At 39.7% G+C, this 25,794-nt stretch overlaps 1 protein-coding gene across 1 annotated transcript; it reads left to right on the forward strand.

The window, feature by feature from the left end:
* Nucleotides 1-99: 99 nt before the first annotated feature.
* LOC139120242 (transcription elongation regulator 1-like) lies at nt 100-25,761 on the forward strand. Its single transcript, XM_070684472.1, has 18 exons — nt 100-273; nt 1,385-1,616; nt 1,771-1,923; nt 2,590-2,851; nt 10,275-10,403; nt 11,080-11,292; nt 11,697-11,773; nt 12,366-12,454; nt 13,504-13,655; nt 14,297-14,496; nt 15,042-15,250; nt 15,653-15,803; nt 17,631-17,801; nt 20,209-20,379; nt 21,591-21,767; nt 22,656-22,739; nt 23,347-23,447; nt 24,199-25,761. The coding sequence occupies exons 1-18, from the start codon at nt 140-142 to the stop codon at nt 24,407-24,409; spliced, it is 2,916 nt and encodes a 971-aa protein (XP_070540573.1). The 5' UTR covers nt 100-139; the 3' UTR covers nt 24,410-25,761.
* The last annotated feature ends 33 nt before the right edge of the window (nt 25,762-25,794 follow it).

Here is a 25,794-nt window from a genome sequence, read left to right on the forward strand (position 1 = left end):
TTATATAAATATTTTAGATATAAGATTATCCTGAAGACATTATATACTTAAAAATATGTGACGATATTATCCTCATGCAGAACGAATACACATTCTGAATACATTACATTTCGCTCTACCTCAGTGCTATGTACTAGAAATGGCGGAAGACGAGAAGAAAGATAACGCGGTCGTAGGCGAAACTTCGGCGAACAGCACCGGTGATCATGATAGTACAAACGCACAAAATGCCTCCTCTGGACGAATATCTCCAAGGGATCGTCTTAAGTCAGGGTAAACGCTTGATTATTTCAAATATGTCGTGTATTTAGTGATTGTCTGCTTGGCCCCATTTGTACCGTGTGCACACGTCCTGTGCGAACAACATGGCGGATCGCGATGCCCACACTCAACTTGTTATCGAATGCCGTTTCTTCATTAGGTGTCACATTATTTACTGCAACATGTCGTCAAAAGTATTGATACCTTCCCAACGATAGGGTAATATAACACCTGTTCTGAAAGAATTACTGATTAGGAGCTCCGTTTCAAAATGTGGTAGACTTTTTTTTGAGGGGGAATAATATTTGTATTTGTTAATTTTGTCATAATGCATAGTTGACCCGTGAGTGACCGTGATGACCAATAACATTTCACAAATAATGCAAACGATTCAGGTGCATGGGCTACTTATCTATCTATGCAAATTATTTAACAAAATAACATGGGAGATTTTAAAAAGCAAAGAAAAATGACGATGGATGAAGAAAAAGTTCTTATTTGTTAAATGTATGAAAAGAACGTACCAGAATTACACCTACTTGAAGAAAACATTAGTACTTGTATCAGATATTTTAAATTTATGCATCTGTCAAATGTCAATGCAACTTGCCGAGGGTTAGGGGCCACCTTGGGCAATACCTGACAAATTTTTGGGGAATTTACCATTAGGTGGGACAGTTACCTCGTGTAGGCGAGAACCATTTGATATCTTAGGGTTGTGAAGTATTTTGAAAAAAAAAGACTTTATCAGCAGATGAAGGGGAAAAATAATTTGATTCTGTAATGGTGTAGAAAAAACTCAAAAATATTGTTCCAGCATATTTGCATTGCCTTTGCATACAGAAAATCTAAAACTTGATGTCACAGTGGCAGGAAAAAACTAACTGCCATACCCCTCCCCCCCCCAAAAAAAAGTCAAATGGTTGTCCCCATAGTGTCCCAAGTCTGTTTTAGCTATCTAGGTGTAAACATAACAAAATATATTCATGTGTTTGTACATAAATGTATTGTCCAATACAGCAGACCAAAGCCAGATGCAGTTTAGAAATGCAATGATAATGATATCAGCCATGAATATCAAATAATGTTCAATTAATCAATGCTAATTAATGTTTTCCAACAGACCGCCACCAGTTCAGTTCTTTGGTAGAGGAATGACAGCACCAAGAATGAGAGGACCTCCTCCAGGACCACCAGGCATGAGACCACCAATGACATTCCGTGGCCCCCCAATGGGTCATATGATGCGGGGTCCACCACCGCCAGGGAGACCGCCATTTGGTAGGCCGCCGTTTGACCCAAATATGCCGCCAATGCCGCCACCATCAACCATGCCACCGTTTCCACCAATGCAGGTAAAAATTTTGCCAATGAATGAGATGCAAATGTATTTATACATGTAACAATGAATATTTCCCATAGATTCATATCACAGCTACAAAGATTACTTCTGTTGTATCAATTGCAAATAATTTTTACCGGTCTCATATTGATCAACTTGACTTACAGAGACCACTTGTTCCACCACCTCCTATGCCGATACCAGGCCAACTACCCCCGAATACGGCTATGGGAGTACAGCAAGCTACTGCTGCAGCCACTGTGGTGGCAGCGGCACATGCACCAGATATATGGGTTGAGAACAAAACGCCAGAGGGCAAGGTAAGTGTTGACGAATTGCATCACATTTTTCCTTCATTTCAACTGTCATTTTGTCTCCCATCTTCCTGTATATAGGTAGTACCGGCATACTTTTGAGAAGAATGAGACTGCGGAAATGATATCAAAAGAGTTTACATTGCAGCATGGTGTTAAGTGATAACAACTTTTCAAACCAATGTTCAAAGTAATGATGACATATCTCTGCGCTATGGTGCGTAACAAGTAGAAGGATCAAAATCTTTCAACATGATTGACTTATTGCAGCACCTTGATATTCACCAAATTCAATTACATGTACAATAGTTGCCTTTGTAACACACACATTGTACATGTACATTCCCAAAGAACTCTAACATACTCTAGTGCAACAGCTTCATGTTATGCGCGGTGTTTTCCCTAACTTTGCACACTGTCCCCAACACCCTACTCAGGCTCACACTGTCCCCAACACCCTACTCACGCTATTTGACGAGGGGGTTGAATTATTTTTCTGCATGTATTGGCACCTTGTCATATCATTGTCATAAGGTTATGTAACAACATACATTTAGGTTAATTAACCAACCTACATGTATCCTTCAACAAGGAAGTCAAAATGTTAGATTTAATGTAGCATTCTGCCATACCCCATTCACACATTCATCAATATCCATTGCTCCATTACAGACATACTTCTACAATGCTCGCACCAGAGAATCAACATGGAGCAAACCTGAGAATGTCAAGATCATACAACAATCTGAACTGCAGGCCCTTGCTGCATCTGGCAATACTGCAGCGTTGACAGCGCACACCACGACGGCCACTACTTCTGTGGCAGCAGCAACAGCAGCAACTACTGCTGCCACCACCATTGCAGTCAGCTCGCCCACAATAACAACTGCAGCAGCCACTACTACACACAGCGTTCCAGTTGTGTCACCTACAGGTATGTTACATTTGTTGTTAATTCACATTTCATGGTCTGTTTGCAATATTATCAGATTACAAACTGTATTACTGCAATCCTAGCCAGTGAAGTACTAAACAATTTATTTCAATTTGAAAGGGAGTATCAGGGCTCGAAAATTTTTTTAAAAATTCACTTGCCATAGGGCAAGTGAATTTCAATTTCACTTGTCCGGAAGAAAAATTCACTTGCCCTGAATTTCAGTTGATTTAAGGAGTAGATGTGTACAGTTTTATTCATGTCATTGTAAAGAAATAGTAGCTGTAACTTACTGATAAATTTGTGTCCTTAGTCTGTGTATCAAAAATAATATCTTATGTAACGTATACATGCACAGTGTTTCAGCCAGCTTTTGCTAGCATGGGGACACAGTGACCCATAGTAGTCTTAATGGGGACAAATTAAATTTTGGGGGGACATGTAATGTATTTCAATAAAACAACATCGGTACATTGTCATTGTGTGTCATCATGACCTGGTACCTTGTGTTAAATAGGCAAGTCAGGTAGGTGCACCAAGGGTAAGTATATAGGCCAACGGTGTTGTGTCAAATTGTGCCCATGTAAAACTTTCAGTATCATTTAGTTTACTGCTACCATGTGGTATGTGCATAAACTGCAGGGTTCCCCTAAGTCACCAAAATGATTAGCCAACTCATTAGCCAAATCAAAACTCTTGTAGCCACTTTGAGCAACTTTTAAACAGTTTATGATCTCAAGTGTAGCAACAGCTTTCTCGGCATTCAGGAGTTTCTAATTTTACAAATCAAGATGTTTTGTATGTTGTTCATGATAGTTTTTACATTAAAGAAATATATTTTTAGTTTTTATTGCATTAATTATCTGTGTTTTTTATGACATTGAAGGGATTGGAATACATTTTCATTTCTAGTGGTAAACTTTTGCCACAAGAAATAATTAGGGGCAATTCTAAAAATCAGGTAGCAATGTAAAGTGTATATTACCACAGATACAGAATACTTCTGCAGCATTGAGTCAGTGTTCACAGTATGACAACTTATCATACATATACCGGTACACTACAAGCTCTTGATGTGGTTTTGTTAGCCACACAAATACAAATTTTCCATGCAGAAGAAAGCATTCGGTAGCATAGTGACAGTGTAGATACAAGTATTGTGGTGTTGTGTCATAGTTGTGATCAAGCAGGCTCAATAGCATCTTCAGCATAAGTATTTTTCTTGAGACAAAAAGGGTCAGGTCAAAATCCTTTAAAACAAGACACAATGATATTGTTCAATTCATTTCCCAATGTTTTAAAGAGAAGTAATAGTTTTAATGATAACGATAACATTGTAGCCCTGGAACATTTTCATTTGATATTTTGATATCATCAATAAATGTCTGGTGATGTTCACTGTTAACATCATTAAACTGGAGGAATCTGCAGAAATATTAATGTGATGATTTGAAATGGATACGCTTACTGCAACTACTGTTGACAATTTCCCTTTGCCATAACTGTTAATAAAATTTAATTTAAAACTGGTAGTCAAGCTAAATGCCATTAACCCTTTTCCTGCCGAGCGCCCTTGTCCGTTATTCTCCCAAGTCAGTAGAAAACCGCCCCATAATATGTGCCTGCAAAAGATTGGCTCTCCTGCATGTTATCCTGCCAGGCATTTTGGCAGAAATCGCCCATTTTCAGGGTAGTTTTAGCCGTACTTATACGTGTTAGACTTCGATAATTTCTACATGCCCGTAGACAGGGGAAGGAGCTCAAGGGTTGCTGCAGAAAAAAATTGAGGTCACTGGCTTTGTTTGCCCCTGGGAGTGCGTCATTTTATTGCCGTTTCATGTTTATTTTTTCGGAAATAAACTCCTTCAGTATTACGTACGTCCGCTAGGCACAAACATCACCTCACTCGTCTGTTAGTCAGAGACCCTGAGGGTCGTGCTAGGGGTGCAGCAGCACCGTCAAACCTGTCCTGTTTCCCCAGGGTAGGGTCAATTGAATACGTACCTCCAACGACTTGGCAGTGTAGCACAAAAACTACGTTTTTGCCGTTGTATTAACGACATGGCTGAGCCATTGAAGCACAGCTTTACGTAGTTTTGCCAGCTCAGTTGGGAGTTGGCTTACGAGTGTTACCGTTCATTACTGACTTAATCGAGTGGTCCTCAGTCAGGTACGGGTTTGTACCGACATGGCTTGGGCTGCAGCTAACCAGTGATAACCAGTCACTACCCCCAAGTCTTCAGTTCACTTTTGCGATGCACGGGTGCAACGCAATATGCTTCCATTGTTCTAGCCATCGACGTGTCCACATGCTGGCAGCCATATTGTACTGCTAGCTGGTTTGCATAACAAAAGCAGTCCCTGCTAAATGCAGACGGTATCCCCGTACATGTAGCATATTGACCTCATGTCACCTTTTGAATTCTCTGTACGCAAACAGCGTACGTAGTTACCAATGCGTCGGCAAGAGGATACGTTTGCCTGCAAACCAGAGCCAATACTTCGGACGATGGAATAAATAAAAATCCAAAGCTACGTCCATTGAATGGCATGGCCAAGGCGGTGAAGGACGTTGCCTGGCTTGAACTTGCAGAGCTGAAGCCCAGCTTAGTACGTCGGACACCAGTTTGTAATGGTATTTCCGAGTCGTTCATATCCGTTCCATCGGAGGAACAAGTCCAGCCGTCCCGTCAAAAATACGTTCTCATTTTCAGTCACGCACAACTGAATAAGTGACTTTCGTCTCGCACATCGGCATATCTGCCAAGTCGTTTGCAAGAGGTAGCCTTCTAGATTAGCATTGCCGAGTTGGTCAAGTTCGGCAGCAATCTCTATAGTGCCAGGCAGCCAAGTACGTCCAACTCCGCCAGAAAACGTCACCATGCTATCCTGCCAAGTCCGCTAAAAAGCGGTAAAAAAAAACCAGCCCCCCTCGGGTGTGGGGGACTGGCGGACAGGTTTCTGCACCTTTCCCTGTCCTTGGACTCCCTGTGAACCCATTTCGAGAGCAAACGCCGTTCCTCGCCCAAAACCTGTCCTCGAACGACCCCTAGCGTGAGCAAGGGTTTGCTACACGTAGTTCCGTCGACTAGGCAGGAAAGGGGGTACCAAAAAGTAGCCCGATTTCCATTGCCTTAGGAGGATAACGGCCGTGGCTGCTCAGCTTCTAGCTACACCGAATTTCAAGCGGATTTTCACCGACTTGGCAGGAAAAGGGTTAAATTGGAAAGCAAGAAATTACCTTTTATCATAAGATTGTACCTATTAGACCTCCCTAGGTGGTTTCTTTTGCACCATAATTGTGTACTTAAGGGGTCTTCATCATGACATCACATAAGATGACCCAGATTTGACCTTTCAGACAACCTCAAGTTTTTCTCCTTTTCCTTGTATTCTGACTCTGTTTGTGAAAGTTTCCTTTAAAATAATGGTTTTTTACTATCAAACTGAGTAATTGCAGGCCAAATTTTCATTCAAGCAATGTAGGTAAAACTTGGACTAAAAAGGACGTCGGTACGCGGGACTCACACAGGCAAAGCCAAGCCTCAGTGTATTCACGGTCACTATACATCCATGATGTACCGGTATTGTAGTATGGTCCGTCCATGAGGGACTGAGAGGGACCCTGATTGCAGTATTGAACAGCAACAATGTTTGCTTCACGTACCAGGGAATTTGTAACTTTGTAGAGAGTAAATTGTTCAATACATTGCAACTTTGTAGGAAGGAGGGTAAATTGTTTCAACACCTTATAACATTTTATTGTAAAGCTGTAGTTTTCTATTGAGGAGGCATCGTGACATGATTTCATGAGAAGAAAAAAACATAAAAGCGTGCAAAGACGTCAATATTTTGCCATTTTGTAACCAAGCAGAACAGAGTTATTTTATCAGCCGGCCATATCGAAAGCGGTACACTCAAAGAACTAGAGAGAGTGGCAGCGCGTACGTACAGTGGCCTCATTGAAATTCACTTGTCCGTCGGGCTGGGAGAATGTTGTTTTCACTTGCCCGGACTCAAAATTCACTTGTCACGGGCGTCGGGCGGCGAGAATTTTCGAGCCCTGGAGTATGGCTTACTATGTTAGTCCAAAGTTAAGAACTAAAACTGACAATGTGTTGAAATGGTGGCCATCATAATTCATAAGACAAGATTTTCAAATTTGATGACCAACTTCATAAAACCATGGAGGTAGGAAGAGAAGGAGCCTGCACGAGAAATAAATGGATTAACCACCATTGTATAATGCCCAGATAATCCTGTTATCTCCTTTCTTATCCTCGCTGTAGCCGGTCCTGCAAGGCAGCCTAGTCACATAACTGTCAAATTTAATGAGTTCGAAATATTTTTTATCATGGATTTGAATCGAATGCGTAGACTAAAAATACTGTGACAGCACATGCGCAGTTGATGCTTTTGAACACAAGACGTTATGTAGCTCGTCGGAGGACCAGATTGAGATCAGCCGGACGCAAAAAAAATTGAGTACGGAAACATTTGTTCGTCTCTAAAGCTTATTTACAAGTCACACTACTTATACTCTTTTCGGGGGTTTCCGCAAATTTCCGCAAAAAACGTCGACATTGTTTTGAAAAAACGTAACCTTGGGTTGTAGATAGCCATATCAGGTTGACGTTGCGACGCGTTGCGTTTCTGTAATTGAAGTCAGAATTTCAGTCACTTTACCGACCGGGTTCAGTGATTAGCATAATGTAACATCGGGAGTCTGTGTTACGTCCATGCTGATTGTAAGTCGCTATGGTCCCTATCTTATTTATCGTTTATTAAACATTGCAACTTTGTAGATACTACTACATCCATGTCGTATTGACGATAGGGTATTGTTATCAGTACAATGTACATACTCTTGGCCGTGCCGTCGCCGTCGAACCATGGATTACCAAAAGGTTAAACTAGCTCTGTGTCCGTAGTCGAACTGGCCACTCTTGCTAATTTGTTTCCAGTGTTTCGTGTCATTTCCTTCAAATTCAGAATACTTAAAAGCTTAAACTTAGGAAAAATCGTCAATCAGATCGCCTACTTCAGTCATCACATGTCTGTTTGCGGGAAGATGCATACTTGTATTAGCGCATGCGTACTTTCTATCCGACTATTCCAGAAGAACATCGAACGTATCCCAACCGGCATAATCCATTTATGGGATTACCCGGGCAGATGCGTTATTGTTTGCTTAGCAACAAGCGGCATGTTTCATCTCCCTCAAAGGAGACAATAGTCTCGCTTCCAGACCTCGTCGCTTCGCCAGTGCAAAGTGCGCCGCTGGCGGTAGGAACATGAAGTGATTTTTCCACTGGCTGGGCGACGGGGTCTGGAGACTACTGACTTCCGCATTCCAAGATATTTATACCCACCAATCACATGGCTCAATCGACAACCGCGACAACAGGCAAACTTTCATGCATATTCAATAGAAGGAGGGGCTTGTAAAAATATCTACCAACAACTATGAGGAACTTCTGTGACTGACAACGTCAATAAGCTCGTCACAAGTGACTACGCAATGATATGACATACATAAAAGGATTCCCTCGGATTCCCCGAACGACGCGTCCGCACCGCTGATAAAGAGCGCACTGGGCATTTAGCTGTGGGTCCATAGCTGTGGTGTTTTCAGACGGGATTCCTGCCTTTTACGGGCTGGTTTTGACTTTTACGATTTTAACGCCGCCACCACAGCTATGGGAAAATGCGTAGAATAGCGTCCACGTTACGCCCGACAGCACCCTTGTCGCAACTTTGTTCGGCGATATTTCGAAAAATTTCCATCTAAATTACAAATTGCCAACACTCATCGACAACTTGGTTATTAGGGACTCACCACGACTAGAAATCCGCTTAAAATTCACTGAAATAGCACCTTTTTTCTCGCTTCAATCGACATGACTACCCGGAGACCGCCATTTTGCTGGCGTAAAACTGTTGTTCGAGGCTCTCTGCAGAACGTCACTACAGTGACGTAGCGGTGACCTCTCAACTTATAAACACAAACTGAGTAATTCATCGTGTGATATCGATGACCATCATTTGTCCTATGGACATTGCCAGTCTCATATAACTGAAATCAAACTTAAACTTGGGAAAAAATAGTTCACTCCTGGGATCTGTGATTGTTCATGCCGGCCGTTTGTGTTTATAAGTTGAGAGGTCACCGCTACGTCACTGTAGTGACGTTCTGCAGAGAGCCTCGAACAACAGTTTTACGCCAGCAAAATGGCGGTCTCCGGGTAGTCATGTCGATTGAAGCGAGTAAAAAGGTGCTATTTCAGTGAATTTTAAGCGGATTTATAGTCGTGGTGAGTCCCTAATAACCAAGTTGTCGATGAGTGTTGGCAATTTGTAATTTAGATGGAAATTTTTCGAAATATCGCCGAACAAAGTTGCGACAAGGGTGCTGTCGGGCGTAACGTGGACGCTATTCTATGCATTTTCCTATAGCTGTGGTGGCGGCGTTGAAATCGTAAAAGTCAAACCAGCCCGTAAAAGGCAGGAATTCCCGTCTGAAAACACACAGCTATGGACCCACAGCTAACTGGGTATTCACAGTACGCGGACGTGTGTAAATTCAACTGGCGAAAATGGGGCTGACAGCCGAACTTAGGAAGGCAATCGATTGTGGCAAAGAAAAATTAGCCATAGAATGCCTGAAAGACGAGCAAATTGAAGCAATTGCAGCTTTTCTACGGGGGAATGACGTCTTCGTAAACTTGCCAACTGGGTACGGGAAGTCTGTTGGCTATTGTCTTCACTTGCTGCGAAAACGAGCCCTGCCACTCCTTGACATGTTCTTTTGGAAGTGGGGCAACTCCAATGACCAAGCTACCCGGAGTGGCAAAGGCTACGGATTCGCAGCAAGTCTTCACATGCTCTCCATATATTTTCACAGGAGTTTTCAGCATGGTCACTGTCTACAGAGTACATTTGCCCCGGACATTTGCGACGAGCTCGATGTTGACTATCGCATATTGAAAACACATGCATTTGTCTTGGTTTTTCGGAATGAATATTCAAGTAGGTCAAGGGTCATATTTAAATTTGGTGCTCCGCCTGTCCTGATGCGTCATCACAGTGGAATGCAGTGGTAGTCACCAGATCCTCGTCGCTTCGCGACTCGGCGCTCGTCGCTCCGCGACTCGCCATGTCCTACCGCCAGCGGCGCACTTTGCAGTGGCGAAGCGACGAGGTCTGGTAAAACGAGACTAAGGAGACAATAGACGTGCAGCCTCCTTCTCTTCCTACCTCCATGATAAAACCAAATCTGTGTGCATTCCTTAAGATAAATGATTGTTATTAACAATGGCCTTACGTAATACACCCTATGCAAGAAACTTTTTGCAAATGGACTGATGCTGTAAGATCTAACACAGTGGGTATTTATTTGTCCGTCTGTCTGTTTTTCCTTCAGTAACCACAGCTCCTGCAACAACGATGCCAACGATGCCACCGCCGGTGATGCCAGCAATGCCAATGCTGCCACCGTTCCGTTTACCAGTACCAGGATTACCCATGCATGCACTGCCAATTCCAATGCCAGGTGAGAAAACTGACATCACAAGACAACAAAACCATTGCTGTGGTGATGACCCTGACCTCGACAACCACCCTGTTCTTGAACAACCCTCCCTCCCTCCCCCCCCCCCCCAATCGCCACCACCACCACATTCTCAACATGAAAGTGAAGTTATCGACTGTTTTGCATTCAGTATAAATGACATGTGTACTGTAGTATCGCAGGGCAATGAACTTGGTCATGATGGCTGCTTGGTAGCTGTGTATGTGATAGCTAAAGAACTTTGAAATCTTGAGAAAGATTTCAGGCTCACCTGACTGAGATACTGCAAAAAAATGTACAGGAATCATTTTTGCAAAGTCATCACAGATTCCCCACCTGATCATGGCACACTCAAATATTTTGCAGTCTCTTGTGTGTTGATGATTGCATATCAACATCTAATATGTGTGGGATTGTCCACTGAAACCATCACAGTAGGCTTGTTGCTCATTTACAGGATTTGTGTGACAAAAGGATATTTTGACAAATTCCAAGTTGCCTTGTCAGTAAAGCTGATTACATCTTTTCTCTGCTTTGGCCATGGCTCACAAAATATGAGATCCTAAAAACATGCGCATATTGTAAACTATTGAACACAACAGCGTGAAATATTTTTGATAACAGTGTGTGTTGTCTTTGGAATTCGTACTATCCGCAGGGATGATGCCGCCAATGATTCCACCTGCTTCGATGCACCACCCTCCATTGGCGGTGGCCCAGGCTGCAGCTGCAGCTACACCTGCCACCCCTACCAGTGAATGGTCCGAGCATAAAAATGCCGATGGCAGGACATACTACTACAACTCTCGTACCATGGAATCCACATGGGAAAAACCAAAGGAACTGCTTGAGAAGGAGAAGTCGACGACGGGTGAGTGACAAGTTTTCACACATTGCCAAGGATTCTTCTTTCCAATATGCGTGAATGAGAGCCGAATAGTTCAGTTGCAGCAATGGTTTTACTGGTTTCAAGAAACTTCATTGTTTCCCTTTAGTATTTTAAATCAGCATGCATCCTTAGCAGGTAATGCATATGGGAATGTCTTGTGAAGTCATGAACAAAGCCAACAGATTATGAAAAACCATTAGAATGCCGAAGATCACCACATGGTAATTGTTTGTGTCAAAGTGACTCACCTTCAACAAAGTTATAATACTAAACATGTTGAGGTTCTCGCATTTCATGTGCAAATAAAATGTAAATAAGGAATTTAATACTTGCCTGCTCACAGTCAGATTTCTGTTTTGCTCAGTAACGTTTTGTTTTGAAATCAGAAAAAGAGAAAGAAGTTGAAGAAGAATCAGAGAAAATGGAAGTTGATGAGAAAGAAACCAATGTTGAAGAAAAAGCGGTAAGCTCCAATCATCAGTCTTTTTGTGACTTTGCCATGTAGACTGTCTCCTTGGAAACCAGCAAGTACACACACTACTATTTCTTTCTATGGAGTTTTACAGTCCTGGTGTCAGCTTTTCGTTACAGGAATTTGACAGGACCAAACATCTTTTAGGATAATCTGTTTCAGATAACTGAGTCAAGATGGCATACTTCAAAAAAAATTATTTATTTTAATTATATGTATCATGAAGTGAAATAGCTTGCATGCTAATTTCATTGCTTAACCTTTTTCCTACCAAGTTCATCTGTCACCAGGCCAAGTTGGTTGTAACTGGTGAGGAATAATGCATCCTACATGTTGTGTTTTAACAAAGCCTTGAACATTTGAAGGTCCCTGAAAACACAGATACTTCAAACATGATTTTTTCCCTGACTTAACCTGCTACACCATTCTATGCCACATATGTAAAATATAAGTCTAGGTTTTGGCTCAATGCTGCTTTTTACTAACTTGGCAGATAGGGAAGTTAAAGGGCTGGCAGGATAAGGGCTACAAACCCATCATGTTCTTTAGTGTGATGTCCATTACCATGGTGATTTTCATTCAGGAACCTGAAGAAGCAGAGAAAAGTGAGCCCAAAGACACAGCAGACAAATCCAAACCCATTGCCAGCAAAGCTGTACCAGGAACACCATGGTAACGTCATATTCTTGCTTGTCTGTAGTTTTTACATCAAAGGAGAAAAAAAATTGGTCAATGGTTTTGCAAACAGAAAGTGTAAAGTGCATCGTTCAAAGCTTTTCCAACTTATCTTTTGCAGTTATGTACCTGCCTCATGCATTTGTCAACCATGTTGGTACATTGACCCGTCTCTTGCCAAAATGGCCCGGTCACAGTCAGGCTACCCTGGTGTATATTGTACAGTATAAAGTTAATTAATTTCACATCAGGCTAGTAACAGACAATGACAACGCTAATTGAACTAGTCCTAATAGAAAATAAAGGCTTTGTGGATATTTCAATGACTACACTCAATGAAATTGTCCCAGTGCTTGTTTGTTTTCTGTTATAATGTATACATGATCACATGCCCTTTGTAAAGTTTAAACTGATCTGTGAATTGTGACATATTTAGCATAGTGTAATTGTTCTGTCAGAAAAATAGTATACATTCGCTTGGTACCTCATCTGAAACTAATATTCATTAACAATAATTGCCTTTAAGGCACAATATATAGTTCCATTCTTTGTCCATTTCTGCAATATGTACATATTTGATCAAGTTTAATTCATTCACGTAATTAGCATAATGTCAATGATAATTGCCACAGATTTGGCACCAGATGTTACGGATTGTGCCCACACCAGACAAACATGATGTGTCACTTTCTCATACCTCTGGCCACTGCTATGATTTGTTGTGTGATTTTGCAATGTTGTCCATGTGGATTGCTTTTGAAAGTATACCCACAGGCACACATTCAGAGTATACTGTATGTTTATGTGGCATGGGGGATATTTGTATTTAACTAAAATCATGTACCTTTGCATAGAGTAGTGTGATTCAGTGGTGTCAAGTATAGGGTAGTTTCAACTCAAATAAATTTGACAGAGAAATTTCTCAGATACTTTAACTTGCATGTGATACACTCTAGGTGGAACCCCGGTATTACCTGTCAGTGTTCACACTAAAGGAGGAACTCTGTAGCATATTACCACCATATCGATTTATTCATACTCAACAGGTGTGTGGTGTGGACAGGGGATGAGAGAGTGTTCTTTTTCAATGCCAGTACTCGGGCGTCACTTTGGGAGAAGCCAGACGACTTGAAGGGAAGGGCTGATGTTGACAAGATGTTACAGGAGAAGCCGTGGAAACCAAAGTCAGATGAACTAGGTGAGATGGCAAAGACTTGTTGCTTGCTACCATCACTTTTGTACAAAAGTACTTGAATCCCCAAAACCCCTCTCCAAGTCCTGTATACTCGTCCAATCACACTTTCAACTATGGAATGGGTGTGGGTGAATTCAAGCGGCTAAACATTTTACATTGTAATCCATCCTTCTACAAAGTACACAGTTCTGAAGAGAAATTTCATTGGTGTCATCAAAGTGCTATCAAATATAAAAATGTTAGTCTTTGGCTGAAATTTCTCACAAAACTCACAAATTACGCGTACAAAATCACAAAAAAGTACTTTGTAATAATCAATGTTACAAGGAAATCACACTAAGAACTACTACAAGCTACAGCATTAAATCCGGGTGCAAAGTGTGTCCTGAGGTATGACTGCACAGCCAATATGGCTGCAATGCAATGCAATACTACATTCAGTAATAGTGGTACTCTCATTTAGCAAAACCTGCCAACAAAGATATGTTATTGACAACATGAGCACAAAGTTGTGTGTGAGTTGGAACAGAAAGAGAGTATATAGAAGAGATGTGGCAGCACCTTGTGTCTTTACAAACTTCAGCCATTCATTCTCTGCAGACTTTCCCTACATATTTTGTATGTGTGTACTGAATTCATTCTAGAACCTCCAGCAAAGAAGAAAAATGAAGAGACATCCGAGGATGAACCCAAACCAAAGAAGAAAAAAGAAGACAAACCTTCAGAGCCTGACCCGGAGAAAGAGGCTGCCATTGAAGCTGAAGTGAAGGCTGCCAGAGAGAGGGCAATTGTTCCCCTAGACATCAGAATGAAACAGTTTAAAGATATGCTCTATGAAAGAGGGGTGAGCCAGCTTTCTGTTCCTGTAATATTTCTGAAGTAAAAGATAGTATAAATTTTTTGTGTAGGGATTCATTTGTGTTGTAGCACTACGTGCTAGTAGTGTTTAATGTCAAGTACACAAAGTTAACAGATCAATTGGAAAAATCAATGAAAACCTGACTGCAGTGAATTATGACTGTGTCTGTTACACCAATACCAGTGAATCAAGACGTTCATGATCTTGAAACTTTCATGATACAACAACAGCATTGGTTCCCCTACTGTCGCACATGCTATTATCGACTGCAATCCTTGAGGCAAGCATTGCCCAGTAGTTGCCGTAGTGTGCTTTGCCTTTTGTCAATTTGCCAACTTGAATCACGAAAAGGAAACTTTCTGTGTTGTTTTTTTTTTAAACAGAGTGCTCTGAATATGACAAAACTTTGCATCATTGTGACAGCTTCTAATATTTTAACATGCAATTTGTGGTAGATTTTACAACTCCACTAGCTATTTCACATGAAACTTGCCATGTGACCAATAACCCATCTTTCTATTCATCCCCAGGTGTCAGCGTTTTCCACATGGGAGAAGGAACTGCACAAGATAGTGTTTGATCCCAGATACCTGCTGCTGACCCCCAGGGAACGTAAACAAGTCTTTGAAAAGTACGTCAAACAGAGAGCCGAGGAGGAGAGGAAGGAGAAACACAGTAAACTCAAGGAGAAGAAGGAAGAGTACAAATCTCTGATGGAAGATGCCAAGCTGTCAGCAAGGTAAGAGAACAGTGTGTCTATGATAAATTTGGTTTATGCATGCTCTTTTGTTCTTTCACAGAACTTATCAAAATCTATAAGTAGTGTCTAATGCAAATATCATGGGCGCATGTTAGGATGATGTCTTCAGGCCAGTTTTGAAGAAAAAGGCACAAAATAATCCCATAATTTAAAAAAATCAGGTGTAATTGATTGCATTGACAACACTCATAACCTTTCACCCTTCATTCATTTCTTGAGTTCCAACTTTTTGAAGGAAAATGTAAGGTTTTACCAAAAGTTGTCTCCTGGGTGTTTTTGCAAAAGTGTTATCAAGTAAGCTACTTAAAGGAGAGCTGTGATCAATCATTACAGTTTTAAGACAATCTTATGTTGCAAACTATTTTACTTTTCTTTCCACAGATCAACATTCAGTGAGTTTGCCACCAAATTTGGCAAGGACCCCCGCTTCAAGGCCATCGACAAAATGCGGGAACGGGAGGGGATGTTCAACGAGTTCATGCTTCAAGTGCGCAAGAAAGAAAAAGAAGAAGGAAGATCAAGGCAAGAAAAGGTCTGTTTAGTCTTCTCCAGTGGTATGAGTGAAGTGATAGGGGAGGGATTAGTCTTCTGTTGGACAATAAACCAACTTCTGTTTTTTGTTTGTTTATTTATTTATTTATTTTTGCGTCAGTTTTTGTCAATCTACATGAAGGCCTGTGTAACTTAAGACTCATTGTTAAAATTTTAGGTGATCTTATAAGAACCTCAAGATTGTGAAGTTTCCTCTTGTGTGAACAAGGAAATCCGAGTCCTTTCTATTGATCAATTTTTTTTGTGCGTGTGGTATGAGAATGACCATTTATAAAACATTCATACAAACCTTTAGCAGAGGAAAAAGACCCAAGTGCTTGTCTATCAGTAAGATACTTTTCGACACACTCCCAAGCAATTTATTGCTGATTGTTCACAGCATTTTGGTCATTCTCAGCAAACTTAGTTGATACTATGTGAACATCAAGTGTCAGTGTTTGTTGTAACATTCTCCCGGTTCTACAGATGGCTTCTTATATTTCTCAGTTGCAGAAGTTGTTCTATTGTCACTTAAGATACAATGGTGGGTGAAAGCTGCATAGCTTTACCGACCTCCACCGAGACTGGTGGGTCCCTCTTGCGTGATTGTTTAACGGTGTGTGGAGTGCTGCACAAGGAGAAAAGCCATCGGATATTTAAAAAACACGTTGCACAATATCCTAGTAGAAATTTACAAACCAAGAAATGACACGAAGAGGAGCAAATTTCTATCGCAACTGAACAGCAGTACAACACGACTATGTATGGATCTGTGGAGATCATCTTTTGAGACTATTTTGAAAAAAATAATTTATGCATATTAATTTTCACACATTGATGATGACTTTGATGATAATGATGATGATTATAATGATGTTAACTTCGTTAACTTACTAAATGACCCGTCTATGTTTTCAATCTGAAGCAGTTAGCAAACAAAGGCGTTGAGCTGTCAGTCACTAGCAAGGTGCATTATGGGAACCCTAGGAAAGCAATGCATTGTGGGTGATAGTATGCCTTCCTTCCTTCATCACATGTGCTTGTCAAGCTTCCGGTACTAAATGTTTTGTTTCTTTCTATGTAGTTTTGAGACAGTACGTCTGTCTTCTGAGTGGAATAAAATCAGGAATTTCATCAAAGGACCCCTAAGTTAAATACTTTCTTGAACAAAGACTCATTTCATTTGAAAATATGCTGTTACAAAATTGTAAAAATCACTCAAAAGAAAGGGTATTAACTTAGGGGGCCTTTCAGTGGTGATATACTTTTGAAATCTGTTTTGTTATGAAAGAAATTTTATTTTGAAAGATATTCTCACATTGTCCAAAGCAAAAGCAAAACCTAATATTTTTTTTTATTCCAACTGACGTGACGTAAGTTGAAAAGGTCTTTACACATGTAAGGTGTACAGTTGCTTTCAGTGAAATTATTGTTGCAAAGTTTAACAAGCTACTAGTTGTTACAACATTCAACAAACTTCTCATTGTATGATATATCGTAAATGTTCTTCCCATGTGGTGTCCATGGAAAATTTCTTACATCAAAAACGAAAAATTTATGTTGTTGCAAAGAAATATACAAATTCAGAGTCATAGTCTTCTAATGTGGTGTTATGTAATTTAGTCTCAGATTTTAACAGAAAAAAAATGAGTTGGTATTTTCATGGAGGTGGTGTGTTGTAAGAAATCCAGGTGTAGGTGGTTTTGAGAATATACTCCAATTTTTCAGAAAAATTGACAAAAATTGTCACAAACAATCAGAATAACAAGATGTAGAACAGTTTCTCACTGCCTGTACCTTCTGCTTTTCTCTTACCCCTGTATCGTAGACAAAGGCAGATTTCTTTGCTTTGCTCGCTGACTGTAAAGCAATCGAGAAACATTCCAAATGGAGTCACATAAAGAAAACGGACATCTCATCGGACAGCAGGTACAAGGCAGTCGACGATAAGAAAGTGCGTGAGCAGTGGTTTCTAGAATATCTTGGCAGCAAGTTTAAGGTAAGGATTTGCTGGTTTTCTGAAAAGCTGACGTGAAAGTTGACGTGAAATTGCCCCCTCTAATGTGGAAGCATATATCAAAAGTGTATTTTGTTTTTCGGAATACACTGAATTCATCACTTGTCAGCTAACTACTTCACCTCACATGTGGCAACCCTTTGAGTGCCAACGTCAACTTTTGTCATGTGTATTAAAATGTACCCCACACAGTTTCTTTCAGATTCTTTCCAAACTTTTTATCAAAAACTGTACCCAATGAAAAGTGATGTTCATCTAGTCCAAAATTGTCAAAAAAATTACAGAGAATTTCATAAAAATCAGTAAAATTTTGGACTAAAATTTTGGTGGGAAATTTACAGCACTCAAAGGGTTAAATACTGGAATTTCAAGGTTATAGGCAGGGCTCCCGCTACCTATTCGCCAATTAGCCAAATGCGAAAGAAAGTTAAAAATGGCTACAAAAATTCCTGTTTGGCTAATGTAGTGGCTATTGAATACTTAGACCTCCTCACAGAAGACTACACCTAACAATAAAATGTTGTAAGATGTTGAAACAGTTTATCCTCCTTCCTACAAAGTTGCAATGCATTGAAACAGTTTAATCTCCTTTCTACAAAGTTACAAATTCCCTGGCACGTAAAACAAACACTGTTGCTGTTCGATACTACAATACATCATGAACGTAACATCCATGAATACACTGAGGCCTGCTTTGCCTCTGTGAGTCCTGGTCGTCCTTGAGTCTATCAAAAGTTTTACCTACTTTGCTGTATCAAAATTTGCCCTGCAACTACTCAGTTTGATAGTAAAAACCATAATTTCAAAGGAAACTTTCACAAACAGAGCCATAATACAAAGGAAAAGGAGAAAATCTGAGGTTTTCTGAAAGGTCAAGTCTAGGTCATCTCATGTGATGTCATGCATGAAGACCCCCTAATTACACAATTATGGTTCACAAGAAACCACCTAGGGTGGTCCAATAGGTGAAAGGTAATTTTGCTGCCTTCCAATTTAAATGGCATTCAGCTTGACTGACTCCCATTTGGCCTACTTTCAAACTGCTATAACTTATACAAGAAATTATGTGATTCTGAATGATTTTAATATTTTTGTAGATTCCACCAGTTTAATGATCTAGAAGTGAACATCACCAGACATTTCTTGATGATATCAAAATATCAAATGAAAATATATCTGGGCTAAAATGTTATCATAATCATTAAAACAATGAATGCCCCAAAACAGTGAGTAATTTAAATGAACATATATCGTTGTGTCTTGTTTTACAAGAGTTTTGTTTGGCCCAGCCCTTTTTGTCTCAAGAAAAGTACTTATACTCAAGATGCTATTTCAGCCTGCTTGATCACAACTATGACATACAAGTAAAACCGGGGTCTTAAATACCACAATAATCGTATCTACACTGCCATTGTGCTATACCATAAATGCTGTCTTCTGCATGGAAAATTGTTTTACTTGTGTGGCTCAAACATTTAGGTTATGGAAGACTGCATAAATTTGCCACATGAGAAGCCTGTAACTTATGACAAGCTATCATACTGTGAATACTAACTGAATGTGGCAGAAATATTCAATCTGTACCTCTTGTAATATACACTTAACATTGCTACCAGATTTTTAGAATTCAATTGCTACCTAATTTTATTTCTGGTCTATAAAGTTTACCACCAAAAATGAAAAAGGATTTCTATCCCTGAAATGTCATAAAAACATAGATTATAAATGCAAAAACTAAACACATATTTCTTTAATGTAAAAACCATCATGAACATCATACAAAACATCTTGATTTGTAAAATTAGGGACTCCTGAATGACGAGAAAGCTGTTGCCACACTTGAGATCATAAACTGGCTAAAAGTTACTCAAAATGGCTAAAAGATTTTTGATTTGGCTAATGAGTTGGCTAATCATTTTGGTGACTTAGGGGGAGCCCTGATAGGGGAGAAAATTATCGAAAATATTTGGCAAGACTGAAGAAGACTGAGCCTGCACTGGACTGGTTTACAAATTGTCATAATCTTAGGGGGTCCAGTTGCTTTAAAAAGCTGTCAGAGGCCCTCTAAGAAATCCCCATTGTTTCCATAATGAGAACCTGGCCCAGTGCCCTTTTAGTGCACCAAATACTGTGTTTGTTTGTGTCGCAACAAGACAGACCACTGTCATGTCGCAACGAGACAGACCATTGTTAATCAAGATTACTTGAATTATGAAAGTAACTCATAGAAAATCAGATTCCATGCAGAAAACAAAGAAATTACAAACACAGTCCATTGTCCAAAACAGAAAAAAGATTCAGTTTAGCTAAGCCCCGGATCAGTAAAGTTATACACCCAAGGTAACACATATTCTAACATGAAAATGACTCTTGCATTTGACTTCCACAGGAGATCAATGAAAATGCTGAAAGACAGAAGAGGATAGAGGCTAGCATCAGGGAGAGAGAGCGAGAAGTGCAGAAGACCAGATCAGAACAGCTGAAAGAGCTGGACAGGGAACGAGACCAACACAAGAAAGATGAAGCCACACAGCACTTCAAGGCGTTGCTGGCAGATCTGGTACGATGCCTTTCAATTTAACCCTTTCATCACCATGGTTTGGCCCAAAGTCATTGATATCAATGGTGATTGTGGACTTGTTTACAGGGAATTGGGGGTGAACAGATTAAAGACCCTCCACAAAGTTGAAACAAAGCTGATCTTTCAGTGAATTTCACATGCAGTGCTCTCATTAGTTTGTCATTCTTTGCTTCAGGATATACCAGTGTCTGCATTATGACAACATTTTCAAAGTTTATGGCACTCGTCTGGAGTCTTTGTGACAAAGCAAAAGCTGGCATCCTATAAATCTTTATGAAGAGTCAGCTGCAACTGATAATATAGTTGCGGTTTGCAGAGCTCTCAGATACAGAAACAAGAGCAGTTCAAAAAGGAGATTATCATATACCTACATTCACGTGCCTGTGTAAACCTATGGGAGGAAGCGCCCTCAGATCCGTGCATTTTTTTTACGTATCACGCCCCGGCCCGGTGCCCAAATATGGGCAATCGCGTGCATTTCTGAACTAACTCAATTCTGGTTACTACGCGCGTTGCTATCCGCAAACGTTCCATTCGTAAACAAAGCCAGCGCGAGCTTAGGAAAACGTCTACTCGCTCAGATCGTAGTGGCGCGTGGCGACAGTGGATCCGCGCCGGTGACATCGGCTTGTATTTCTAAATTCTAGTGAAACCCTGTGTATACAACATGCGTGCCTGTGATCCAGGCTGAAATCGAGGTGTAAGATAAGCGTGATGTCAATTTATTGTAAGTTATATTGAGCCTGTTGGTCATGTACTAGGAGGCCTACGAACGTTGCTCTGCGCGTTCTAGAATTCTACAGGTAAACAAATGACGTCACTATGTATGTCAATCCGCGACGGGAAGCGGCCATCGCTTTTCTAAAATATTGAATCAAATGGCGATGAATTTTTGATATCGCACGCATTTTTATCTCCAAAACGATGCTGAATATTATGTAAACTACATGTTTATCATTCCATAAGGTATATGATAAAACCTTTACGGCCCTGATACGGCTTTTGCGGCCCTTGGTCGTACGGCGTACGGGCCCTCGCACGCTCGGGCCCTTCCGCCGTACGACCTCGGGCTGCAAAAGCCGTATCAGGGCAGTAAAGATAATTGGAAGAGAGAGTTCTCCAGTTGCCTCAGTAAAAAAATAAGATAGGTAGTGCCAATTTTATGAAAGCGCCCTCTCTGTTGTTCCTAGGTCAGGGATTCCGATGCAGTGTGGAGGGAGACTAGACGACAGCTACGTAAGGACCACAGGTGGGACCTGGCGCAGTTGCTAGAGAGGGAAGAGAAAGAAAAGTTTTTCCAGGAACACATTGATGCTCTCAGTAAGAGGAAACGAGAGCAGTTCAAACAGTTACTAGATGAATCAGAGGTAAGATGAAAGGAAACTCTTTATCTTGTTGTCATGGTTACAAAGTACGTGTTCATTACCTTGGAGTGGCTTCATTCCCCATTCCGATGTTTGTTTTCAGCGGTAAAAGGTTGGTACCTTTTACTTTCATGAATGCTACAAAGATTAACCCTTTGAGCGCCAACGTCTATTTTTGTCCCCTTTATAAAATAAACCCCAGTCAGGTTGTCTCAGATTTTTGCCAAAATTTTGAGAAAAAACTGTAGCCAATGGAATGTGATGTCCATTTGGTCCAAAATTATCAAAAAATTACAGAAAAATTCATAAAAATTGGTAAGATTTTGCACTAAAATTTTTGCGGGAGAAAATTACAGCACTCAAAGGGTTAACTGTGTGTAACTCATTCTAATACTCTATCAGGATAATATTTGTCTTGAACATGGAAGTTATGATGTAGGCTTGTATCTATGAGAGGAAAGTTTGGAATCACTCGTTTTCACAATCAGCTGAATTGCGGATCTTTTTTGCATGAATTGACCGTGTTTTACCACGCAATTGAAAATGGGGAAATGTCAACAATGAATGTTAAACCACTAGCACATTTTGAGAGGTTTCCTTTTGAAGACTGATTTGTACAGAAACATATATAATATTTCTACAATCTTTCTACTTTAAATGGTTTTTAAATAGAACAAGCCCTTCACTGTTTCATAAAATGAAAACAGAAATGTTCAGATCGCAAAACAAAGTCACTGTAGATTACCCAATAAAAAGCGCAAAGGACTCGTCACACGGCCGCAAACAGGCATATTGTAACACAAATTTGATTACAGATTACATAATACATCAATGAACCACACATATTTCATTTGTCAACAGTGACAGTTATGTGATGTTTGTTTCCTTTAGATAAGTATGACAGCAACCTGGAAAGAGGCCAGGAGAATGATAAAAGATGACCCAAGATTCATCAAGTTCTCGTCAAGTGATAGGGTATGTGTAAGCTTACAGTTATCGCAGAGTAACATTGGTACCGCAATTACTGAGTCAGTGTATGTACGGAGGACAATAGTTGTTGCTTCATGGAGTGCTCACAAATTTTTATTTGATTCGATGAATTTGTTTTGTTGTCCAATGAATGATTAGGGCATGGGGTCAATGACCGCTGATAAAAAAAAAATTGCTGAATCTGGGTTTTGTGTGTCACAGTAACAGCTGCTGTTAACATCAATATTATCTGAACTGTAACTCCGTCAAAAATAAGAATTTGCATTCAATGTTTGTTGTTCATGTACAGTACATGTATTTTCCAATGTTCCCATTAGTTTCAGTACTTCTCATATAAAGTCATTGTTTTCACCAAATGATCAGTACTCTTTATTGAGGAGAATTACTTTTATTTACATTAATACTACAATCAAAAGGCCACTGTGCATCGTTTTTATCATGAAAAGCCATTGACAATCACGTGATCCATTTGTTAGAAACGTGAAACAGTTTTTCAGAAGAATACATCTCGATAAACTGAAGAGCTATGAGTTTAATTTTCCATTTTGTTTGAGTCTAATATCTGATCCTTTCATTTGATTTTCATGGACAGAAGAGAGAGCGCGAGTTCAGCGACTACCTCCGTGATAAGTTCATCGCTGCCAAGGCTGAATTCAGGAGTCTACTCAAAGAAACCAAATTTATTACTTACAAGTAAGTTTGTATTTGAATATGAAACCTGAATTTTATTTCCCTGAAGCACTGCATATACCGGTATAAGGAAGTACGTGCCTGGAAAATGAAAGACTTCAACTTTTGCTCAAGTTTTCCTCAATTAGACTTTCCAATCTCTTACCAAATCAAAAATAAAACTCAAGGGTCATTGTGCAAAGTTTGGTAATAGAAAAACAAATTACCTGACATTTATCGATAGTTCAAATTCAAAATGGCTACCATCCATGTGTTAATTCTGTGGGGAAAAATAAAATTTTCTATTTTCAAAAAAGGTAAGAGAGTAAAAATTTTCTTACTCCAAGAGCAATAAATGAGCCCACACAAGTGGTAGATCAGAAAAGAATTGTAAAAATCTGAGTTTTCGTGTTTGTCCCAGAGGCGCATTCTACCATAAATGAATTTTCTCGAAATGAATAACATCACCAATATAAAGTAAAATACAGAAACCAGTAGCTGTATATTCTTCAATGAAGAGGTAAAATTATCCTTTACAGATATATTAATGACAAAATATGAGGACAAATTTTACATGTTACATGATCTTTCTGACAGAATGGTTCTGCATATATTATTTGATGCTACCTGCTTTGCATAAATTTGACTGAAAATATTGTCAGATAGTTCACACGTTTGTCAAAAATACACAGCATGGCATGTTCTTCTGTATTTTTGTTTTGAATTTTTCCCTGAAAATATCTTTTATTTATTTTTTTTTTTTTACCTTCCATAGATCTAGTCAGTTGATGAAAGACACAGATGGACACCATTTATCAGACATTGAACAGATTCTAGAGAAAGACAAACGTTACATAGTCTTAGAATGTGTGCCGGATGAACGGCGAAAACTCCTAGTTTCGTACATCGACGACCTGTCAAGCAAAGGCCCGCCCCCACCCCCAACAGCTTCAGAACCATCACGGCGAAGCACCATTACCAAGTAATCAAGTATTCTGCTCTAACATTGTTCAAAATTGGACGTGATAGTTGTTGGTCAGGACTGATACGCAATGTCGTTTGAATTTTTAGCGGACGTGATGATGTGTGAGGGCGCTTGTCATGGCAAGTCTTGTCAGTTCTCTCAAGTTAAGAAAGTCAGGGAAGTTTTTTTTTTCCAGAGATAACATTTCATGTTGACTTTTCTCTGTCAAGGGACTTTTTGATTCTGTAAAACGCACAGTTAACAGTTTAACCCTTTGGACCCGGCTCGGAAAAAAAATGTCCGTATGATGTCATAGGTCACCAGGGTGTCAGGGTGCAAAAATCAGTTTGCTACATCAATGTTCTCATGCCCCTTCAGAATTCAAATCAGTCAAATTACTTTATGGGGGGCTTCAACCAAATTACAAAGAACAAAGGGACATGAACAGTTTGTATGGATATTTTCAGAAATATTGCATCTTTCTCTACACTAAAATAAATTCAAGTTTCCAGTTATGAAATATAACCCTGGCAATTTTATGTTTCAGATTTTCTCGAAATTTTGATCAAAAACTGTAGCCAATGAAAGGTTATATCCGTTTTGTCCAAAATTATCAAACAAATTACAGAAAAATTCATGAAAAATTTGTAAAATTTTGCACAAAAATTTTGATGGGAAAAAAATGACATCACTCAAAGGATTAAAGTGAACTACATAGACCATCAATGCTCAGACTTGTTACACATGAAAATCAGAGTTTGACAGAGGGAGAGAAAACACTGAAGGTGATAGTCAAAATTTGTAACGGCTTTGTATTTTAAAGACATCTGATCGTAGCTGATGTGTAAAACTGTTTGGCTTTTATACACCCCTGTCAATGTGATTGAGAAATAGCTGTGAGTGTTCAATTAAAAATTGTTTAGGAAGATTTGTTCATTGCTATAAAGATAGTCAGATTGTAAACATGCCACACTTGTAAAGCCACAGTTTGTCGTCTGCACATCAAAAGCCGTCACGTTACAAGGCATAGGTAACGATACCAGACTTCCCAGACCTCTAACCCATGGTCCCAGTGTTTAATAGCCAAAAACAATGCCATGGTCAGATATTGAGGATCTTTAAAAAATATCCCCAGAGACATAGAAGAGTGCTTTTGTATCATGTCTGTTCTTCCTAACTTGTAGAGTTGTAGAATTATTTTTTAAGATGTCAGAAATCGTATTCTGTCTTTTGTCAATGTCTTTCAGGTGTTTGCAGTAGTCAGTTTTCATTCACTTTGTACAAATAAAGACAAAATTACAAAAAATATGCTCGTTCAAGTTCTGTTTTATTAACTGTATTAAATAAAAACCTGTAGTGTACCAAGAATGCCAATTTTGGTTCGTCTTTTCACAAAAGTGGCTTAAC

The sequence above is a fragment of the Ptychodera flava genome, chromosome 20, assembly GCF_041260155.1.
Source record: "Ptychodera flava strain L36383 chromosome 20, AS_Pfla_20210202, whole genome shotgun sequence".
Taxonomy (NCBI): domain Eukaryota; kingdom Metazoa; phylum Hemichordata; class Enteropneusta; family Ptychoderidae; genus Ptychodera; species Ptychodera flava.